We start from the raw sequence: 20,909 nt of genomic DNA on the forward strand, positions 1-20,909 counted from the left end.
TCTAAGAAATAAACTAGAGATATGTAAATAACACAGTATCCACATTGTAATGTTACAAGAATGGCTAAAAAGAACAGGGCCACAGTCGAGTCAGTAGCACTTTAATGAAATGAACAGAACCCATTATAACAACAGCTCTTTATTACATGGATTCAAATACACAGCAGACCAATCACGTTCCCTGAAATTTAACAATCACATTCAATTAAAACCTGTTAGTGCGTTCCTCAACACTAATTCTAAGGGGCTTCCTTCGAAATCCCTTTACAAAGCCTTGCACAAAGAAGAGGTTAAGCACCAGTAGGAAAGACTGTTGCTAGCAGTTTTATTTTATCCTCCTCCTCCTCAACAACAACAATCATGCAGTTTTTTCCTTCTATGTACATGGCATTGTAAAATGGGTGCTACACTCTGCCTATGGTACAAAGTTTATAAATACAATATACCAATACAAAGTCGAAGCCATTAAAAACATCTTAATAACAACTACCAGGAGATAATTAAATCTGGAGTGTTCATGGAATCTATGAAGAGATTTAGAACCAACACACAAACTCAAACATTATAGTAAATGTCTTACTTGGAAAGGGGAGAAAGGGGACCTTCTTATGTGCTACTGAAGGGTTTTCTAAGTTGTTCCACGTTTACTTTCTTTCTGCTATTATCTTTAAATACTGCAGAGCATTGTGAGCTGCGTCACTCTGTGCACTGCCACAGGAGATCCCCGAGCCATGACAGACTGTGATGGGACTGGTGGACAATTCAGCGAGACATTGATACTGTCCATTGGCACTCAGTTCTTCTGCAATGACACATTCAAACGTGATGATTAATGCCACGTGCATAGAAAGCAGATCCTTTGTAAAAACAACACAATTGTTATTACCGTCTTTCTCCCTAAGCGTCCATGGTATACTACTCCACTTATCATCTTTGTCATTCTTGTACAAACTGCCCAGCTACAGCGGTTCTCAAACACAGCTGTGCTTCATAATCACCTGGGGGAACTTTAAAGAAATCCAGGTGCCTGGGCCTCACTCCAGCCTGCTCTATCAGAAACGCAGGGTTAGGGGTTGGAGTGGTCAGATTCCTGCATTTTCAAAGAGCTCCCAAGGCAATTTTAATGTGGTTAGTTTAACAGTGTTTGCAAATTACTGAACCACAGCAACTTTTTTAAAAGGGAAAAAAAAACATTTGCTAGAGGACTGGAGAGACTGTATTTTCCACTCTGAAGTCTACAGTTATTTTCAGTAGACACTGAACCAGGAAATACACGGTTCAGGGCAAAACCTCCCTTGTGATGTCATGTTCTTTGGTTATTAAGTCTGTGCAGAGAGTTTAATTCCACTTTGTATATTTGTTTAGGATGTTTTAAAACAACACTGAAGCCCTGAAAACAAACGGTCTTAACATCTGATGAATCACTCTTACTAAAGATGGTTTATTGAGACAGGGAAAGGAGTAGAAACAGGTGAGTTGTTTGAAATTGTCATGATTAAATGTTATTTCAGCTAGAATCAATATAGTATAAAATATCCAGATACAATGGGATTATTTAATGTGTGAAGAGGCTTTCTAGTTCTAGCATCTAGGTTCTTTTTTTTTGCGGTACGCGGGCCTCTCACTGTTGTGGCCTCTCCCGTTGCGGAGCACAGGCTCCGGATGTGCAGGCTCAGCGGCCATGGCTCACGGGCCCAGCTGCTCCGCGGCATGTGGGATCTTCCCGGGCCGGGGCACGAACCCGCATCCCCTGCATCGGCAGGCGGACTCTCAACCACTGCGCCACCAGGGAAGCCTTAGGTTCATTTTTAAATTGAGGTAAAAGTCACGTAACATAAAGTTAACCGTTTTAAAGTGAACTATTCAGTGGCATTTAGTACATTCACAATGTTGTGCAACCACCACCTCTATCCAGTTCCAGAACATTCTCACCGTTTCATCACCCCAAGGGAAAACACTATCCCCACCCGTACCGCCCAGCCCCTGGCAACTACCAATCTGTGGATTAACCTATTCTGGATAGTTCGTGGAAATGGAATCATATGTGACTATTTTTGTCTGTCTTTCACTTAGTCTAATTATTTTTGAGGTTTATCCATGTTGTAGCATATATCAGAACTTCATTCTTTTTTGTGGCTGAATCATATTTCATGGCATGTATATACCACAATTGGTTTATTCATTCATCTGTCAATGGACGTTGGGCTGTTTCTACCTCTTGGCTATTGTGAATAGTACTGCTATGAACATGTGTGTACAGGTATCTGTTGGAATACCAGCTTTCAATTCTTTTGGGTACATACTTAGCAGTAGAGTTACTAAGTCATACGGTAATTCATTTGAGGAGCAACAAAACTCCTCAGGTTTTCCACAGCAGCTAAACTATTTTACGTGTTCACTATGTAACATATGAGGGCTACAATTTCTCTATATCTTTACCAGCATTGGTTATTTTCTATTTTATTCATCATAGCCATCTTACTGGGTGTGAATTGGTACCTCACTGTTGTTTTGATTGGCATGTCCCTGATGACTAATGATAGTGAGCACATTCTCACGTGCTTCTTGGCCATTTGTAGATCTTCTCTGGAGAACACTGAGGTTCTTTTGAAAGTAATTGCATAGAAGTTAGTCAAATTAACTGACTGTGGTTTTTAAACTGCTGTTCTATGTTTACAAGAACTATTTAGTTCTTAAAATTCCTAAGGAGCATTTCAAAGTCATCATTAATTTGTAATCTAAAAAAGCCATCTCAAGTTTCCTTCTATTCCCAGATTCAAAACCTTCCATAGTCATATTCATGACATGGCTTATTCATCTGTGTCTCAAACACCCAACAATGTGTAGATACTTAAGAAATATTTTTTGAATGAATGGTCTCTCAATCAGCTACGTTTTCTGATCATCTTTCTGCATTATTCCCCAGGTTCTGCATAATTCTCAGTATATTGAGGCACTGTACCTGACCCATCATTCAATCCCAAAGTAGTAGAGAAAATCAGAAGTTCTTTCAGTCCCTAAACACCCTACTTTCTCAGTGCTAGTAGTTCTGACAAGCTAGGTCCCCCCAGGTCACTAAGGCTAGAATAAGGGGTATCAAATTCTTCACATACTATACTGATGTTAAATCAAGACACCAAAAACACACAAGAACACACACATACAAACAAATTAGCCAGTTATAAACTGCATTAAAAGAAAATCCACACTGATTGCTTTCCAGTCTGTCTGCATTTGTCTATATGAGTGATTATGAGCTAGAAAAAATATAGCAGTTCATAGCTGAGATGAGATAAAACTATAAATTGTCCCCATTTATCTCCCAGAAGTGGTACACAGTGGTAAGGTGGAGAGAAGACGTCTGGCCTGACCCCCACAAACTTGGTACTTGTTCTAGAAATGTGGGTGCCTTTTTATTTGTCAAGCTGCCCATCAGGGCTGGTTTAATAGATATTATATCAGCAGGGACTCTTCTAATCTGGCTCTACCACTGACTAGCAGCTATGTTATCTCAGGCAAGTTTCTCAACCTTTCTTTGTCTTACTTTCCTCACACATATAAGAATAATAGAATCTACTTCACAGTTTGAGGATTCTGTGGGTTGAAATATGTTATGTCCTTAGAACAGTATCTGGCACATAGTAACTCTATAACTCTTAGCTATTATTGTTTTTATTATAACTGTATAGATGTTACCTCTATTTTTATTGTTTATAAGAATGGGACAGGGCTTCCCTGGTGGCGCAGTGGTTGAGAGTCCGCCTGCCGATGCAGGGGACGCGGGTTCGTGCCCCGGTCCGGGAGGATCCCACATGCTGCGGAGCGGCTGGGCCCATGAGCCATGGCTGCTGAGCCTGCGCGTCCGGAGCCTGTGCTCCGCAAAGGGAGAGGCCACAACAGTGAGAGGCCCGCGTACGGCAAAAAAAAAAAAAAAAAAAAAAAAAAAAAAGAATGGGACATACCAATGATATATGTTACTGTTCTAGTAATTATATATAGTCAGAATCCCCAATCAATGAAAAAAATTATAATAGAGGTTTTGTTCCTCAAACATTTAAAAAAATAAACAGGTTTTAGCATAAGCTAAAGAAAAAAATCATACCTATATCCAAATATGTTATATTAAAACCTTGTTCCTTTGCAATTTCACTAAGCAGCTGGATGTAATCTGTATTTGGAATACTGAGGAGGCTTCTTTTCAGTAAGTTGATCTTTTCACCAGGAGAATTCCTCAAGGAATGCCAAGTACAACCTAAAGAATGTCCTACCACATTTGTCTGAAAAACAGAGACGAAAGTTAAGACTCTTGAACTGGGTTCCAACGCTATTATAAGTATTAATTAAGCACTCACATTTAATACTTTATAAAGCATGTTTAAACTTTCCGATTTAAACTAGATAGCACTAACAAGCACACACATTTAACAAACACCACAATGTTAAAGAAAAAAGAATGTGCAATAATATACTGGAAGTATTTAAAAATACTTTTGTATAGTATAAAGGTCTCAGTCAAAATTTCTGATGGTCACGTTAAGATGTATAACGTATTTAAGAGCACGATAAACAAATCTGCGATACAGCTGACCCTTGAACAACATGGGGGTTAAGGCAGCCGACACTCCTCACAGTCAAAAGTCCATGTATAACTTATAGTTGGCCCTCTGTATCCACAGTTCTGCATCCACAGAATCAACCAACCGTGGACTGTAGTATTTACTATGGAAACAAATCTGCATATAAGTGGACCTGAGCAGTTAAAACCTGTGTTGTTCAAGGGTCAACTGTAATCAAGTCTGTCTAATGGAGCAATTTAGAAATTAAAATATAAAGGAATTTTCATATCTTTATGGCTTCTTGTATTAAATACCAGTCTCTGTAACTGACAGCTGTAAAGCAGAAAACAAAGAAACTGTAGACAAGGTGAAATGTGCAAGTTTGAGAACAAGACGTTCAAATGAATGGCATGATGTCAAAAAATTCTTATCAGACTTATCCCAGAACCCAATTGAGTTTGTTTTTTTCTGTTTTCTTTTCTCCTTTTCCTCTTTTCTTTATTTTCCCCTCTATCTTTACTTTTTCACTTCTGTTCTTAGAATACTTTGCAGTTCCATGTTAGTTTATGGTTTTTAAATTGCTTTCATATAATATGCCATTAGAAAAACCACAAAAAACTACTCTCTGAAGTAAGTAGGGCAACCTGTCCTTTGGTCTTATTTATCAATGAGCTTGACAGAGGTTAAGGGATTTTCAAAAGATCATAGGGATGGCCATGATAAAGAATTGGGTAATTTTTGCATAATTTGCAAAATTTACTAAGTAGAATTTTACATTCCTTGACTGGAACTTTAAAAAATGCTGTTTTTAAAAAAGTCATAGGTCATCCATATAGTAAAAGGATACCTGTAACAAGAACAAATACGTACGAAGAACAGTCTCTTTTCCTTGCTGCCCCTTCCCCAGACTTCTCCACTCCCCAGAGATACTTGCTATTAAACACCTCTTCAGTATAATTCCGTATGCATTCTATGCACGTTTAAGCAGACACACGTATAATCTTTTTAAACAAAAATGATAGCTTACTCTTCTACACCTGATACTGTTAAGTTTTCTCATCTGTTAAGTTTTCTCATATCACTGCACTGCACTGCACATACATGCACTACAGTTACCTTACCAGTCTCCAACTGTAGGTTTTAGGTTGTTTCTGGTTTCTTTCACTAACAGTGTTACAATGAAACTCTTTTGCACTTGGATGACTTTCTCGACAGAATAATTTCTAGAAGTAGAACTGCTGAGTCAAAGAACATGTATGCTTTTAATTTTGATAAATATTAATACTTCCAAACTGATTTATGAGCCAATTTATACTTCCATCAAGTGTCTTGGAGGGTGTTTGTTTTCTCACACCCTAGCCAATACCAGGTATTGTCAAACTTTGTAGGTTTTGTCAAACTAAAGGTGAAAATAGTATCTTGTTTAACATGCATGAATAAAGTTGAACATTTTTTTCCCCACCATTTGTATTTCTTCTACTGGGTTCCCTTTTTTATTGATGTGTAAGCTTTATGTTTGGTATTGAAAACAGTCCCTTCCTACTCATGTGTTCAAAACAGTTTCTTCTTACTTTGTTTTTATTAGTTTTATTTACAGACATTTTGCTGTGCAGTGTAGGTTTATGTAGTTAAATTTGTGAATCTTACTTTACAGCTTCTATGTTTTAAGTTATGCTTAAAAAGGCTTTTCCATGCTAAGAATTTTAAAAGGAAAGCTCTTCCATGTTTTCTCATACAGTTCCAATTCTTACGTTTAAATCTTTGATCCATTTGAAATTTATTTTAATGTAAGGAATAAGGTAGCAACCTAAATATATCATACACCTGTGTGCATGTGTATTCTGCCACCCCTCACCTCCCCCCACAATGTGGCTGTAAGTTATTTCTATACCATTCATCCTCTCACCCACTGATGTGAAATCTCACTGTTGTCACATACTATCTTCCTATATGGATTGGCATCTATACCTATCCTCTGTCTATTGCGATACAAAAGCTGTTTTAACTACTATAGTTTTATAGTATGTTTTATTTTCTGGTAGGGTATAACCCCACCTCCCGTACTCTTCCTTTTCAGTTTTCTTGGCTATTCTTGAGTTTATTTTTCCAGATAAACTCAGTAAAGTTGTATCAAGATCCAAAATGAATTCTGGTAGATTTTAACTAAGACTATATTACATTTTCATATATTTACCGTATTGAGTCTTTCTATCAAAAATAGATAGCTTTACATTTATTCAATTTGTTAAATCCCTCACTAGAGTTTTAAAGTTTTTCTCATATGAGTCCTGCACATTTCTTTCTAAGTTTATTCCCTGTCATATTATCCTCTTTTCTACTATTGAGAATAGGATCTTCTATATTCCATTTTGTAATATCGATAAATAGGGAAGCTATTAATTTTTTCTAGTATGCTTTTTCAGGACAGAGTTTCTATTTTGCTATAAAATGATCAATGTTATCAAGCTTCATACATTTTATTATTAAAAGTAATACACACATACAACAAAAAAATTAAATAGTACAGAATTATAAAGCAACAATCCTCCTCCCTACCTTCAAGTCCTCTTTCCAGAAGCAATAATTTTCACCTTTCTATTTTTAATTATTCTGGTGGTTACCTTTGTAACAGAAATAATATGAGAAAGCTATTGATTCTGTATATTAATTTTATGATCAGTTACCTTGATAAATTCTCTTATTATATCTGGTAGTTTTTCTCTAGGGCTTTATAGGGATACAATTATATTATTTATAGTTAATGATCGTTTCTATCTCCTCTTATTTCCAACCTCTTGTTTTCTGATTATGCTGGTTGATACTTCTAGAACAATGTTTAAAAAAAAGGGTATCAGGAATTCCCAGGCAGTCCTGGGAAGTGGTGAGGACTCAGCACTTTCACTGCTGAGGGCCTGGGTTCAAACCCTGGTTGGGGAACTAAGATCCCAAGAGCTGCATGGTGTGACCCAAAAGAAAAAAAAAAGGTATCTGTGGGCATCCTTGCCTTATTTCTGAAATTAATGGGAATGGATAAGACATGTAAACATGTACCCATGATTTTGATTTTTTTCCTGAGGTATATATTTTATTTATTTATTTATTTTTAACATCTTTATTGGAGTATAATTGCTTTACAGTGTTGTGTCAGTTTCTGCTGTATAACAAAGTGAAGCAGCTATATGTATACATATATCCCCATATCCCCTCCCTCTTGCATCTCCCTCCCACCCTCCCTATCCTGCCCCTCTAGGTGGTCACAAAGCACCGAGCTGATCTCCCCGTGCTATGCAGCTGCTTCCCACTAGCTATTTTACATTTGGTAGTGTATATATGTCAATGCTACTCTTTCACTTTGTCCCAGCTTACCCTTCCCCCTCCCTGTGTACTCAAGTCCATTCTCTATGTCTGCGTCTTTATTCCTGTCCTGCCCCTAGGTTCATCAGAAACATTTAGTTTTTTTAAGATTCCATATGTATGTGTTAGCATATGGTATTTGTTTTTCTCTTTCTGACTTACTTCACTCTGTATGACAGTCTCTAGGTCCATCCACCTCACTACAAATAACTCAATTTCATTTCTTTTTATGGCTGAGTAATATTCCATTGTATATATGTGCCACGTCTTCTTTATCCATTCATCTGTCAATGGACACTTAGGTTGCTTCCACGTCCTGGCTATAAAAATATGGGATGATTCATGAATTTGCATGTCATTCTTGCACAGGGGCCATACTAATCTTCTCTTTATCGTTCCAATTTTAGTTTCTGTGCTGCCGAAGCGAGCACTGAGGTATATATTTTAAATCACAATAGGGATATTTTAAAAGAGTTTATCAGTAATGACTGTCAAAATTTTTTTGGCATCTATTGAGAGGATAATGTTTTTCTCCTTTAACCCATTAATGTGATTAGTTATAGTAATAGATTTACTAACACTGAAACACTCTTACAGTCCTAAAATAAACCCTACTTGTCTATGGTATATTATTCTTTTAATGTTCTACTGAATATTAAGGTGTTTCACCATAAGGGAGATTAATCCATAATTTTTGCCATTGGGATTTGCTGTTGTCAGGTATTAGTGTTATGTTAGTTTTGGAAAATAAATTTAGAAGCTTCCCCTTTGTTATATATATTAACTGGAAGAGTTTAAATAGCATGGAAGATTATCTCTTCCTTGACGATTTAACAGAATTCACCTACAAACCTGTGTTTTGTGATTATGGTTTCATCTCTAATCCAGTTTTAAAAGAAGTGAATGCAGTGTTTTATATTTTTCTATTAAAAAAGCAAAACCAAAACTATATTACTTATTCAGATACAGTCTTTTTTCCCTACAGAATGAGCCCTTTTTTTTTTATCAGAAGCTTAGGACACTCCTATAGTCTTCACTTTTCATTTCCTACCTAACATCCTACTCTCAGATAATGGACCACCATACATACCTATATACAAATATCAGAATCTCAATTAATATATTATGTGTAGCCCGATCTCTTAAGTTCTCTATCTGAATACCAGCTGCCTACTCAACATTTTCACTTAGCTACTCCACAAACATTTCAAGTTCAAAATATCCTACGTTTAGCTCATTATCTGCTCCCCCTCAAATCCTACTCATCTTCTGTGTTCCCCATATTATTGAATGGTACCACCATCTACTCTGTTGCCAAGCTAAAAATGTTTATTTCTTTCTTTTTCCTTACTCCATACATGCAATCAGTTACCATGCCCCATTCTCTTCAGTTTTCTAAATAATTTCTATTTATTTTATTTTATTTTTTTATTTTTTTAAATAATTTTTAAATCGATCATTTCAACTGCCACTACCTTAGTCTAGGCCACCATCATTTCTCATCTGCTTTTCTAAAACAGCATTGTAGCAGGTCTCTTTGACTCTAATATTCATTCACTCACCATAATGCAGCCAGTGATTTCCCTTCTAATGTATAAATTAGATCTTGTCCTTTACATATTAAATTTATTTAATGACTTTGCACTACCCTCAGGATAAAGTTCAATCTCCTTAACATAGTAGTTCCTGCAAGATTCAATCCCTCTTTTCCTTTCCGGCCTCATTGTTTGAGACTCCCTCCCTCCAAATCTATGAACATGTTCCAGCCATCCCAAATTACTCTGTGGTCCTAGATCACATAAAGTGTTTCACTCCTGGGTCTTTGTACATGGTCTTTCTTCTCTCTGGAATTCTTTTTTCCTGTTGTCATCCTATAGGTCTCAGCTCAGCTATTACTTCCTCCAAGAAGTCTTCCTGAAACCCCGTCTTAGTTGGATCCTTCTCCTACGTTCCCAAGACGCCTCTGGAAGGACCAGTCTGTAGGGTTCTTTTCTCTTTCAGTAGGCTGGCTACAAACTCCTTAGGGCCAGAGACTATCTCATTCACCAAATGCCAGTACCTGGCATCAAGCTTGGCAAATAATGAGTTCCCTAAATGTTTGCTGAGTGGATAAATGAATGGATGAACCAAGAGATGGGAGTGAATTGTCAATCTGAAGGCAAAAGTGGCACTAGTGACTTACCATCTTTAGATACCATCATATTATTCTGAATTTGCCTGTGCCTCCCAAACTCTCTTACCTGGCCACGCCTGTGATCCTGGCTCACATACTGCAAGCAGCTAAAATTGGGGTAGTGTATTACTCAACAGTTAAGGGATTTGTTTAAAACTGCAACTCTGAAGTATCTATACAAAAAGAAATCTAGAGAAGTTTCCTACAGCAACAGATGTTTAATCACATTAACATTGTAGACCTCCGATCATTACTCACCAAAGAAATGTGGTTCTCTGGAGAGATATTACTGAATTTGGCAAGAAATTTCTCAGCAGCATTTCTCTTGGCTTGTTTCTTTGATGCCCCCTTTCCTAAATAAAGAAAAAGAAATAGTAGGTTTAGAAAATAAGCTAGTGTCCATAGAGAATGACCAAATGTTTAACGTACTGTGTTTTGTCAGAGAACAATCTCATGGTTTTTGTATACTATTTTTTTTTTTCCGGTACGCGGGCCTCTCACTGTTGTGGCCTCTCCCGTTGTGGAGCACAGACTCCGGACGCGCAGGCCCAGCGGCCATGGCCCATGGGCCCAGCCGCTCCGCAGCACGCGGGATCCTCCTGGACCGGGGCAGGAACCCGCACCCCCCTGCATCGGCAGGCGGACTCCCAACCACTGCGCCACCAGGGAAGCCCGTATACTATTCTTTTACAGACGTGACATCTTTACTTGTTGTGCTTCATACAACTGTTAATGGTTACATTTTTGAAGACGTTTCTTTAACAGTTTATCTTTAATAGTTATACTTTGTTTTTCTTTAACAGATGTATCTCCCTATGTCTAGCTTTAATGAACCATATTTGGTTTAATTCTGACTAAATATTCAAATTTACCAAGGTACATTTGAATTACAACTGCTATCTCTCAATGTCTATTTCTTGCTTATAATCTCCTATACACTGATAACTATGTGGAATTTCTTTCTTTAACATGAATAAGAAGGGCATAGGAGAGGCTAGAGTTGAAAGACACTATCAATATCATCTATTTCCATGTTTACAGATTTAAAAACTGAGATCCAGGCAGGGAGATTAAGCAATTTACCTAACCTTGCAAATCAAGGACTGCATCAAGAACAGGAAGCTGAGGTTCCTGCTTCTGGCCTAGGGCTTTCTGCACTGGCCCACACTACCTCTCAAGGGCAAACAGCTGCTTATTACTTAAGACTAATATCTAACCAAGGTAAAATTCCATTTCAAGCCACTTAACAAAAACATGCTAGAGAAGTTAAAATAGGAATCCTCAGGAGTACTTTATTAAGTGACTTTTTTCTCATAGTCTGTGGCCTTTACAGTGTAAAGCTGTTGTAATTTAAAAGGTTAATTTCTACTTTATTTTTATCCCACTGCAATTTTTTGCCATCAGCCTCTTATTAATCATCTTGTTTTCAAATGTAATCTTGTCCTCCTATCTTCTAGAATAGCTATTGAAACTCCAAGAGATTTACTACTGCTTTTTTCTCCAAAATGATTTTTAAGTCCCTATTATATCAATGAAGACTGTTTAAAGAGTCAATTATTTATCTGTTTCTCCATTACCAACTCATAATTTAAAAAAATATCAAATTAAGAAGTAAAGTATTCTTAAGCCAAACATTTATTCTTAAATTCAACTGCAGAAGACTTCCCTGGTAGTGCAGTGGTTAAGAATCTGCCTGCCAATGCAGGGGACATGGGTTTGATCCCTGGTCCAGGAAAATCCCACATGCCGTGGAGCAACTAAGCCTGTGCGCCACAACTACTGAGCCTGTGCTCTAGAGCCCGCAAGCCACAACTACTGAGCCCGCGTGCCACAACTACTGAAGCCCGAGCGCCTAGAGCCCGTGCTCTGCAACGAGAAGCCACCACAATGAGAAGCCTGCGCACCGCAACAAAGAGTAGCCCCCGCTCGCCGCAACTAGAGAAAGCCTGTGCGCAACAACGAAAACCCAACGCAACCAAAAATAAATAATAAATTAAAAAAATTAAAAAAAAAAAATTCAACTGAAGAAAGTTAGAAACAGTAGACCAGGAGTGTCAGTTTTTTTCCCCATAGAAATATTTGAAAAGAAATCGCAACAGAAATTTCTATGGTCATTCATCTTCTCAAAATATTTCAAATGTCTTCAACTGTATGAGGGTAAAAAGGAATAAGTACCAGTTTCCATGAATGACTCTAGCCTGCAAATTGTGGTATATTCTCTCTTATGAGCAGGTCCTCCCTCCTGGGAAAGGGTATATTCAGGAAGTCTCCAGCCATGATGAATAGCCAATTCCTAGAAAATCGAGATGAGGATTTATTAGTAATTTTTACTATGCAGTGGCTCAATCACACAAATGATATTCTCTCATGATTTTGATCCCATATCTATTTATATGTTTGCAAAGAATAATGATATTCTGCAATGAAAAAAATGAGAGAAGGCCCTCTATTTCCCAGAGATATTCCTGCATTTTATATCTTATAGGCCCACAATACCAAAACGGAAGCAGTTTTCCTGTGGTGAAGCAGTGAATGGTGCTCTTCCATTAAGCTGTAGTGAGTTGATATCAAAGAGTTCAAACAGAAAGACAAGCTACGTTCAGCCTCTGGGAACATCAGAGAAGACAGCTACAGGTCTCACAGCCATCAGTTCCTAAAGCCTCTCCCCTCCTAACTATAACCTTCCATACCCATGGCTGCCTAACTAACTACATTCGATCGAGAGCAGATGAGAAGCAGACAGCAAACAAACACACTTGGATGAGGCTGAGGAAAGAAGGGGAAGAAAACTACAGAAAAACTCACAGAGGAGGAAAGAGACCAAAGGACTGGTTGGATAATAGGGAGGGGAGTTGTCCAACAGAGCACATGGATAGTCTGCAAGGAGGATATTCTGCACACAGAAATTCAAAGCTGAATATATTTTTTTGGTAGAATAAGCAAATAAGCAAACGACTTCCCTTTCCTTGAGTTAGGTAACTCAGTTTGGGTTCTTATAAAGTCTTCTGTCTCAACAGAAGTAGAGATTTGTCACAAGAGTGGCAAGAAATATTCTTAAAATATAAAACACTCTACCCATGTGCACTGAGGTCCTGCTGATCTCAAATGAGAATTCCACAAACCAAAGGCAGATACTGTCTATGGAAGAAAATCCAAAACATAAATAAATAGGAAAATAATTTCAAGTTAGCACTTTAACATCTAATGATCATAACCTGGAACACAAAATGTTATACCATCTTTAAAATATTAATTCCTTCTCTCAGCCCTTATGATATTATCAAAATTTATGGCATTTTTTTCAGTAGACAAAAAGTTAAGTATGGAAAAACTGTGCCACTTACCTGTAATGAACCAATAGGATTAAGCTGGTTCTTTGGTTGCTTGGAAGGGTCAGGCATTAAGGGATCCGGAACTGCAAAGCTAAACATTTTTATAAAGTGTTATAAAACAAAATAATCTCCCCCAAATTATTAAGGACAAGCATTTTCAATTTAGCTTTCCATGCCTTTGCTGTTGCCTTTCCTTCTACATGGAATACCCTTCTCGCCCACCTCTTCTGTAAGAATCTGATCTATCCATCATCCAAGGTATACCTCAATTGCCACTTCCTCTCAGAAGCCTATTCTTTTACCCCAGTGGAACATAACTTCTCCCTTCTTTGAACCACTGTAACATTTGGTTTGACCCTTTCTTAAACAAATTATTTTACCATAAGTTGTACACTCTTACAAATACATGTGATTTGTCTATCCCTCACCACACCTCTCCCCTGTTCAGACTATAAAATCCTTAATGGTAGGGCCTATGTATTACTTACCCTCATAAGCCTTGCAGTGCTTTATATATAATAGATGCTCAATAAAAATGTATTTAAATAAAGCACACTATTGTTACAACTACAAAAAAAGGGAAGACTAACAGGAAGTTTAGCCTGGCAATGTAAACCATACAGATCATAAATGTAGCTTTTTCATCCAGATAATTATGGAAGAAAGACCTGGTTTGATCTATTATCTGCTCTATGCTAGGATAATCTTCCTAAGATTTATATGTATCCTGTATAAAATTGATGGCCAGCATGAATCTGATTTGAGCATGTGGGGACTGTGATTAGAGAAAAAGAGAACAACCTCTTCTAAGTAGTGTGAACTTAGTAGTTACTTGGGTGATGGATGCCTAACGTGGAACAAGCTGCATTTCAAGGTTACTGCCACCGAAGCAGCTAGAGGCATTTCTTCCATGACCAGTGAGGTTGTTATTGCCATTTCCTCAATTTCCTCAAGTTTCTTTTCTTTTTTTTGCGGTACACGGGCCTCTCACTGTTGTGGCCTCTCCCGTTGCGGAGCACAGGCTCCGGACGCACAGGCTTAGCGGCCATGGCTCACGGGCCCAGCCGCTCCACAGCATGCAGGATCCTCCCGGACCGGGGCACGAACCCGTGTCCCCTGTATCGGCAGGCAGACTCTCAACCACTGCGCCACCAGGGAAGCCCTCAAGTTTCTTTTCTACCTGCCAGAATTTCAAGCTTTACATAAGCTGATGAGATACAAATATTCACTTATAATGCTGTACACTGAAGCTACCCAAGTAATTGTGATGGAGAAGTGAGAAAGTCTCTATCATATTAGGCCACTTTCAGCCTGATTTACAGCTTAGCAATTCCCATCTTATCTGTCAAGAAGCACAAATACATAGTAAGGTTTGTTAGCCTTTTTTGCTGACAAAGTGAAGTGCCCATGTGCAGAAAGGACACTCTGTATACTAATTTCTATGAATATATGCAACACTTTGGGTTGACCTTTGGATTGCACAGAAATGGCATGGCCGTCACCAGCAAGGGGAAAATCCAAAACCCGCCATGCCATTTGGCATGTCCAGAAAGCTAGCATAAATCATTTATAATGTATGACCCTAGTCATTTTGCGAGATCCAAGGCTTTTGCTGGTTGGTTCTAAACTACCTAAAAGGTTTAGAATTACTAAGTAAATGGGAGGAACACTGCCTGAGAACCTAAATATCAATATATCCCTAAGCCAGAAGTTCTTCTATGACTAGGAAACAAAAAACCCATCCTAAATTCCCATGGGCCTCTGCTCTCAGCTATGAGCAGATATACCAGATTGTACTCCAAATATACTTGAGTGCACGTAAAGGGAAGAATTTACAGGCAAAATGTGCTCCTGGATGTGCCCATTAGAAATCAAAGGACACCAATTTACAATACATGAGATGCTCCAGGACCAGTGCTCCTTCCAAAAGCACCTAATGTGATAACAAATTTATTTTGGAAATATTTGTCAAGAATTAACATCCCAGGGGCTTCCCTGGTGGCACAGTGTTTAAGAATCCACCTGCCAATGCAGGGGACACAGGTTCGAGCCCTGGTCCAGGAAGATCCCACATGCCGTGGAGCAGCTAAGCTTGTGCGCCACAACTACTGAGCCTGCGCTCTACAACCCACGAGCCACAACTACTGAAGCCTGCGTGCCTGCAGCCTGTGCTCCGCAACAAGAGAAGCCACTGCAATGAGAAGCCCTCGGCAGCTAGAGAAAGCCCGTGCACAGACACAGAAGACCCAACGCAGCCAAAAAATAAATAAATAAATCAAATAAATGTATTAAAAAAAAAAAAGAATTAACATCACATTTAGAAGGAAATCTCTTTGTCTCCTTTCAAATTCGAATTTCTAAAAGAATACTTTTAGCTGATCTTTTTCTATCTGTTTTCTTCATTGTAGAAACAAACTCTTAATCCAGTAAGATGTTTGCCAGAAACACTCTGGTTTTCTAGTGTTGCACCTCATCTACTAATTAATAGAGCCTTCATCTACTAATTAATAGCTGGATTTAATTTCTTACGGATAAAGTTGTCTTTAGTGGATGACAGGTCTTCACAAGGAAATAGAATTTTAGAGCTAGATATTAACAACTGTTTACTTGTTGCTTTTGTGAGCATGTTCAAACTTTTAACCTTACCTCAGCCATGATATTTTTGAGCTGCAGAATACAAAGAAATTTAGCTCACCAAATACTTGCATTGGCTTTCAAAATGTTTATGGCAGCCTCTGCAGCTCTATGTTTCGCCAGCTTCTTACTTGTACCTTCACCTGAATTAAGGATAAAAAAAAAAACTCTTTACATGCTGTGAAAATGTGAGGCTTACATAGATGTTTGCATAATACAAAACAAAGCCACTACACATTTTATATATGTACACACTAGGTAATAAAAACATACACTTGCATACAGTTATACACTGAAATAAAATACCATATGAAGTTAAATACATTAAAAAATCTCTGTGATTTAAAAAATTATATGTATTTTTGTATACCTGTATAAAAATCGTTATACAGGTATACATTATACATGCTTATTACATAAAGTAATAAAGTAGACTATGTCATACCTTCTGAAGAAATGCAACTTATTCCATTATTCTTAGAAAGGAAATTCTTCTATAGCAACAAGTTTCCTTTAAAGGAGCCACTTACAGCAACACCGTTTGTCAGCAAAATGTGCACACTTTCACTGTAACAACCCCTCCTATACTGAATTAAACCCCTCTGCTTGGCTAAGCAGTCATGACTACCTGTTGGATACAGTGGGAGAAGGTTTGTATAGGGAAGAAGTTGAGAGATTACCTTAAGCGTCTTCCATATAATCTGTATCCCTTACATGGGTAGCTAAGGGGGCAGAAGAGACTAGGCCTGACTAATCACTGAGACTGATGCCTAATTTTAGTAAGCAACCACACAAGTAAATTGTAAATTCAATCTTTTTCCTTCTGACTTCAAACTAGGTGTTGAGAACCTTTCCAAAGTGGTATCAGAATGCTGATGTCCATTCCTCCTGTGTGGAGGAAAGAAAAGGAACATGGAATAAATTTCAAGCATGGCTCTCAAGTGTCGGAGACCACATAAACCACACTTATTTACCCACTAACATAGGTATTAAGGATATACCCTTGACTAATGTGGGAGTTAGGGGCACCGACCCTCTGCGCTGTTGAAAATCTACCCATAATTTATAGTCAGCCCTCCGTATCTTTAGTTCCTCCATTTCTAGCTTCCTCGGTAACTGCGGAATCAACCAACCATGGATTGTATGGTACTGTAGTATTTACTACTGAAAAAGATTCTCGTATGAGTGGACTGCGTAATTCAAAACCGTGTTGTTCAAGGGTCAACCGTAGTAGAGAGCTAAGCAGGGTCCCTGCCCTTAAAGAGTATACAGCCTAATGTGTGAGATTCTGTCTATAAAAAGACATCTGGGGGCTTCCCTGGTGACGCAGTGGTTGAGAGTCCGCCTGCCAATGCAGGGGACACGGGTTCGTGCCCTGGTCCGGGAAGATCCCACATGCCGCGGAGCGGCTGGGCCCGTGAGCCATGGCCGCTGAGCCTGCGCGTCCGGAGCCTGTGCTCCGCAGCGGGAGAGGCCACAACAGTGAGAGGCTCGCGTACCAAAAGAAAAAAAAAAAGACGTCTGAAATGTGGAGTATCACAGCAGGCCTAAGTGCAGGTTGTAGGGTAGCCTACAAAAGGGATAGCTCCCCTACTCTTGGTAAGGATTCAGAAAGGTTTCATGAAGGAGGAGATAACTAAACAAGGACCTGAAAGATCAGTACAAGTTAGTGAGGTGAGGAGAGCTGGAGGATTAGGAAGAGCACTGTAGGTGGAGAAAGTACTTGCAGAGCCTCAGAGGTAACACACAGCATGGTGTTCTCAGGCCCCAAGTTGTAGGGGACAGTAAGAGCTTGAGGAAAGGAACTTTGAGGCAAAAGGCTAGAGAGCTGAAGGGTAGGAGAGGTCAAAGAATGGTCTCCTAAATTTGTGCTTATCAAACTTTAGGAATTGCCTGGGAATTTGGTTAGAAGGCATACTAACAGTAGGTGTTGGATGGGGCCTGATATTCTGCACTTCTTTCAAGTGCCCAGGTGATAGCAATGCTGCTGTCGACCACATTTTGAGAAGTAAGGTTGTCCATGATGTTAAGAAATTTATATTCATCCAGAGGGTGATGGGAAAACCACCGAATGGATTTTAAAAAGAGGAAGTACATGCACAGATTTGAATGCCAGAAAAAACACTCTGGTTTTTGTGTGGAAAATGGACACCACAAGATAGAAGCTAAAAGAGCAGGTATGAGGCTGCAACTATAATCCATGTGGCTCGGATGGTAGCAACAGAAAGATGAGAGAAGCAGACAGATTCAAGAGATATTTAGGAAGTAGGATTTGGGGGCAGACTGGACAATAGGCAGAGGGAGAAGAAGGGGTCAAGAAGGTGAAACCCAAAATTCTACTGTAAGCAGACGGGTGACGGTGGTGCCTTTACTGAGCTGGAGAATGCAGGGGAAATGGATTTGAGAGAGAAGATGGATTCAGTTTGGGACAGTGAGAGACTGAGGTGTCTTTGGGTCATCCAAGCAATAATGCCTAGCAAGCACAGGCAGATACACTGTTCTGTAACTGCACCTGGGCTGAAGACAGAGGTTTCAGAATTATCAGCCTTTAGGTAGTATTTGAAGCCACGGAGGTAGATAAGCTTGCACAAGAAGACAGGACAGTGTGAGAAGAGTAGGGGGACTAAGCAGTTGCCACAGGTTGTTAATCTAAAACACACTGAAGGGAAAAAGGCTACTTTTGAGTTTTCACTGAATATTTTAAAATAGACCAGCTAAAGCAGTAGTGCAAATGTTGATTCCATGGTTCATATGAGGAACCTTCTAGCTACAATCTAGCTACAATCCACCTGCCCCACATAGACAAAAAAGCTTCAAAATTTTCTTAAAGTGGCTTCAATGAAAATAGCAGAATCCAGATTTTCAGGGACACAAACAAATGATGCCTTCAGATTACCAGATGGTGGAACTTCAGCCTTCTTGCTGAATTTTTTTCTTGGCATTCTTCCAAATTAAATTTAGTATTCAATATTTTTTGTGTTTGCCATTAAATAGATACATAAGGAATAAAATGTCTACATTTACAAATGGGCTACTTCAGTTATCATTTGCTCAAGTTCAATGACCATAATAAGGTGAATCTTAATTTTGAAACTTCATTGCTGTGTGACCTTGGGCATGTTTCTTATAATCTCTCTGGACCTATTTCCTCATGTATAAAAAAGGTGATAACATCTTATTAAAATACTGTACAGTGCCAGGAACTAGAAGCTGCTATGCAATATAGTGTAGTTGAGCTTTCCGCCTTCCTCATTTTGCTTGGATACAGAACCGAGTGTGGTACAATGGGCCCAAAGTGCCAAATGAGTCCATACATAGAGGGGAGCAGCTCAGAAAATTCTGGGGTCATGCCTCCTGGCATCTACTATAACCTATGAAATTTGACAGCACCTACTGATTCATCTATGGCTGCTCCAAGAGCCTTTCCTGCTTCTCCCTAATTCTTGGAAGATCCCTAGGAGGATCCTAGGGTATGTTTCTGAGCTTCTCTTGGTATCTGGGGAACAGAAAATTAGGGAGAGGATCAGGAAGTTGGAAAGTCCCAATGACCTGAGAAAGGTATCAGTTTTAAGAGCCTGCTCCTCACCGTTGTCTCTGGTAAAAAGGGTACTTTTCCGAACTAAGAAGCAATACCAAGTCTTGACCCGCCAACCCACATGGTCATCGGGGTTCGTTGTGCATACAGACCTGTGCAGGTTATGTCACCAACGGTTACTCTGAAGGTGAAAGTGGGCACGTGTATTTGCACATCGGATCTTTCACATTCATAAACTGGGATGTTCTTGGTCTTCATGCCGTATTCATGTAATACCTGAATTGGTGTTTTCCCTGGCTTAGCTGTGATCATCTTCCCCAAACTGCAAAAACCAGAAAAAGCTGTGCTTTGCATGTCAAAGCGGGGAGGGAAGCAGAAGCAAATAAAGACTAGTTTTAACAGCCACCAACGGTGACGCCGGAGGCACCGAAGCTCCCCGTCGGCCAGGGCTAGAGCTGGCGAGGCGCGACAGTCTCCCGGCCCCGCTGCGGCGGGCGGCGGGCAGGGTGAGGGAGGTCTTTAGGGAGACAACTTGAATGCGGGTAGGAGGGATTCGCGGGGGAATCGGGAGGTACGCTCGGGTGCTGCAACCTCCCGGGACCAAGCCTATAAACCCCTTTCCCAGGCGGCGGCCGGGAACCACCTCTGGCCACCCCGAGCCTCCCGAGGCCGCAGGAGGGGCGGGGCCGGGCCGTAGACCCCGGCCCGCTCGCCGCCGAGAGGGCGGGGCCGAGCGCCCGCCAGCAGCCGCGAGGACGCGAGCGCCAGGAAGGGGCTTTACCCAGAATGCCGTTGGACAGCCGGCTCCCCCGCCCCCTCCTCTATTGCCCACCACTCCCGGCCCTGCCCCGCTCGGTCCCGACCGCCCGGGCGCTGACCTGAAGGTCCCGCTGTCCTCGCGCTCCACCGGCGGAGCCGCGGCGCGATGCCTGCTCTGAGACATGGCCAGGAGGGACGGCTTTGCGGCGGGAGGAAGAGCAGTGTGGAGCGACGTCTTCGCTCCGCGGGTTGGTCGGTCCCCGAGAGGAGCGAGCTAGAGCCGACGCCGCCACCTCCTCCCCTCCTCTGACTCCCCTTCTCCTCCCCGCTTGCGTCCCTCCAGGGGATGGGCGGGGGGCGGAGGCGGAGCTTCTGTGCGGTAGCGCCGGTCCCGGCTCCCGGTCACGCCTCCTGCTGTCCCGGCTCGGGTAGAGCTCCTCGGCGGCCCCGCCCCCTCGCAGCCCCGGCCCGTGCGCCACCTTCGGCCCAGCGGCTAGTGGAGACCGCAGTTGTGTGTCCTCAAAAGGAGGCCGCTCCCTGCCCAGAGAGAGGCTTGTCGTCGGGCG

At 40.4% G+C, this 20,909-nt stretch overlaps 1 protein-coding gene across 2 annotated transcripts; it reads right to left on the bottom strand.

Moving 5' to 3' along the window:
* Positions 1-257: 257 nt before the first annotated feature.
* PRKRA (protein activator of interferon induced protein kinase EIF2AK2) lies at positions 258-20,620 on the bottom strand. Of its 2 annotated transcripts, XM_082840665.1 has the most exons (8): positions 20,463-20,620; positions 19,737-19,906; positions 16,111-16,192; positions 13,428-13,506; positions 12,259-12,376; positions 10,342-10,436; positions 4,103-4,277; positions 258-802 (listed from the first exon to the last, which is right to left on the bottom strand). In XM_082840665.1, exons 1-8 carry the CDS (start codon positions 20,525-20,527, stop codon positions 645-647), a joined length of 942 nt encoding a protein of 313 aa, XP_082696791.1. In that variant the 5' UTR covers positions 20,528-20,620; the 3' UTR covers positions 258-644. The 2 variants fall into 2 exon arrangements, with proteins under 2 accessions (XP_082696791.1, XP_082696792.1); XM_082840666.1 differs by lacking the exons at positions 19,737-19,906; positions 20,463-20,620 and having other exon boundaries at positions 16,062-16,236.
* Positions 20,621-20,909: the final 289 nt, after the last annotated feature.

The sequence above is a fragment of the Leucopleurus acutus genome (genome assembly GCF_964270905.1).
Source record: "Leucopleurus acutus genome assembly, chromosome: 6".
Classification (NCBI taxonomy): domain Eukaryota; kingdom Metazoa; phylum Chordata; class Mammalia; order Artiodactyla; family Delphinidae; genus Leucopleurus; species Leucopleurus acutus.

Coding starts and splice junctions, on each gene's coding strand:
- PRKRA (XM_082840665.1), bottom strand. CDS start 20,527: ATGTCTCAGAGCAGGCATCGCGCCGCGGCTCCGCCGGTGGAGCGCGAG. Junction 16,193..19,736: donor TGGTGACATAACCTGCACAG/GTCTGTATGCAC, acceptor TCCTTAATTCAG/GTGAAGGTACAAGTAAGAAG. Junction 13,507..16,110: donor AAAGCCAATGCAAGTATTTG/GTGAGCTAAATT, acceptor AAAAATGTTTAG/CTTTGCAGTTCCGGATCCCT.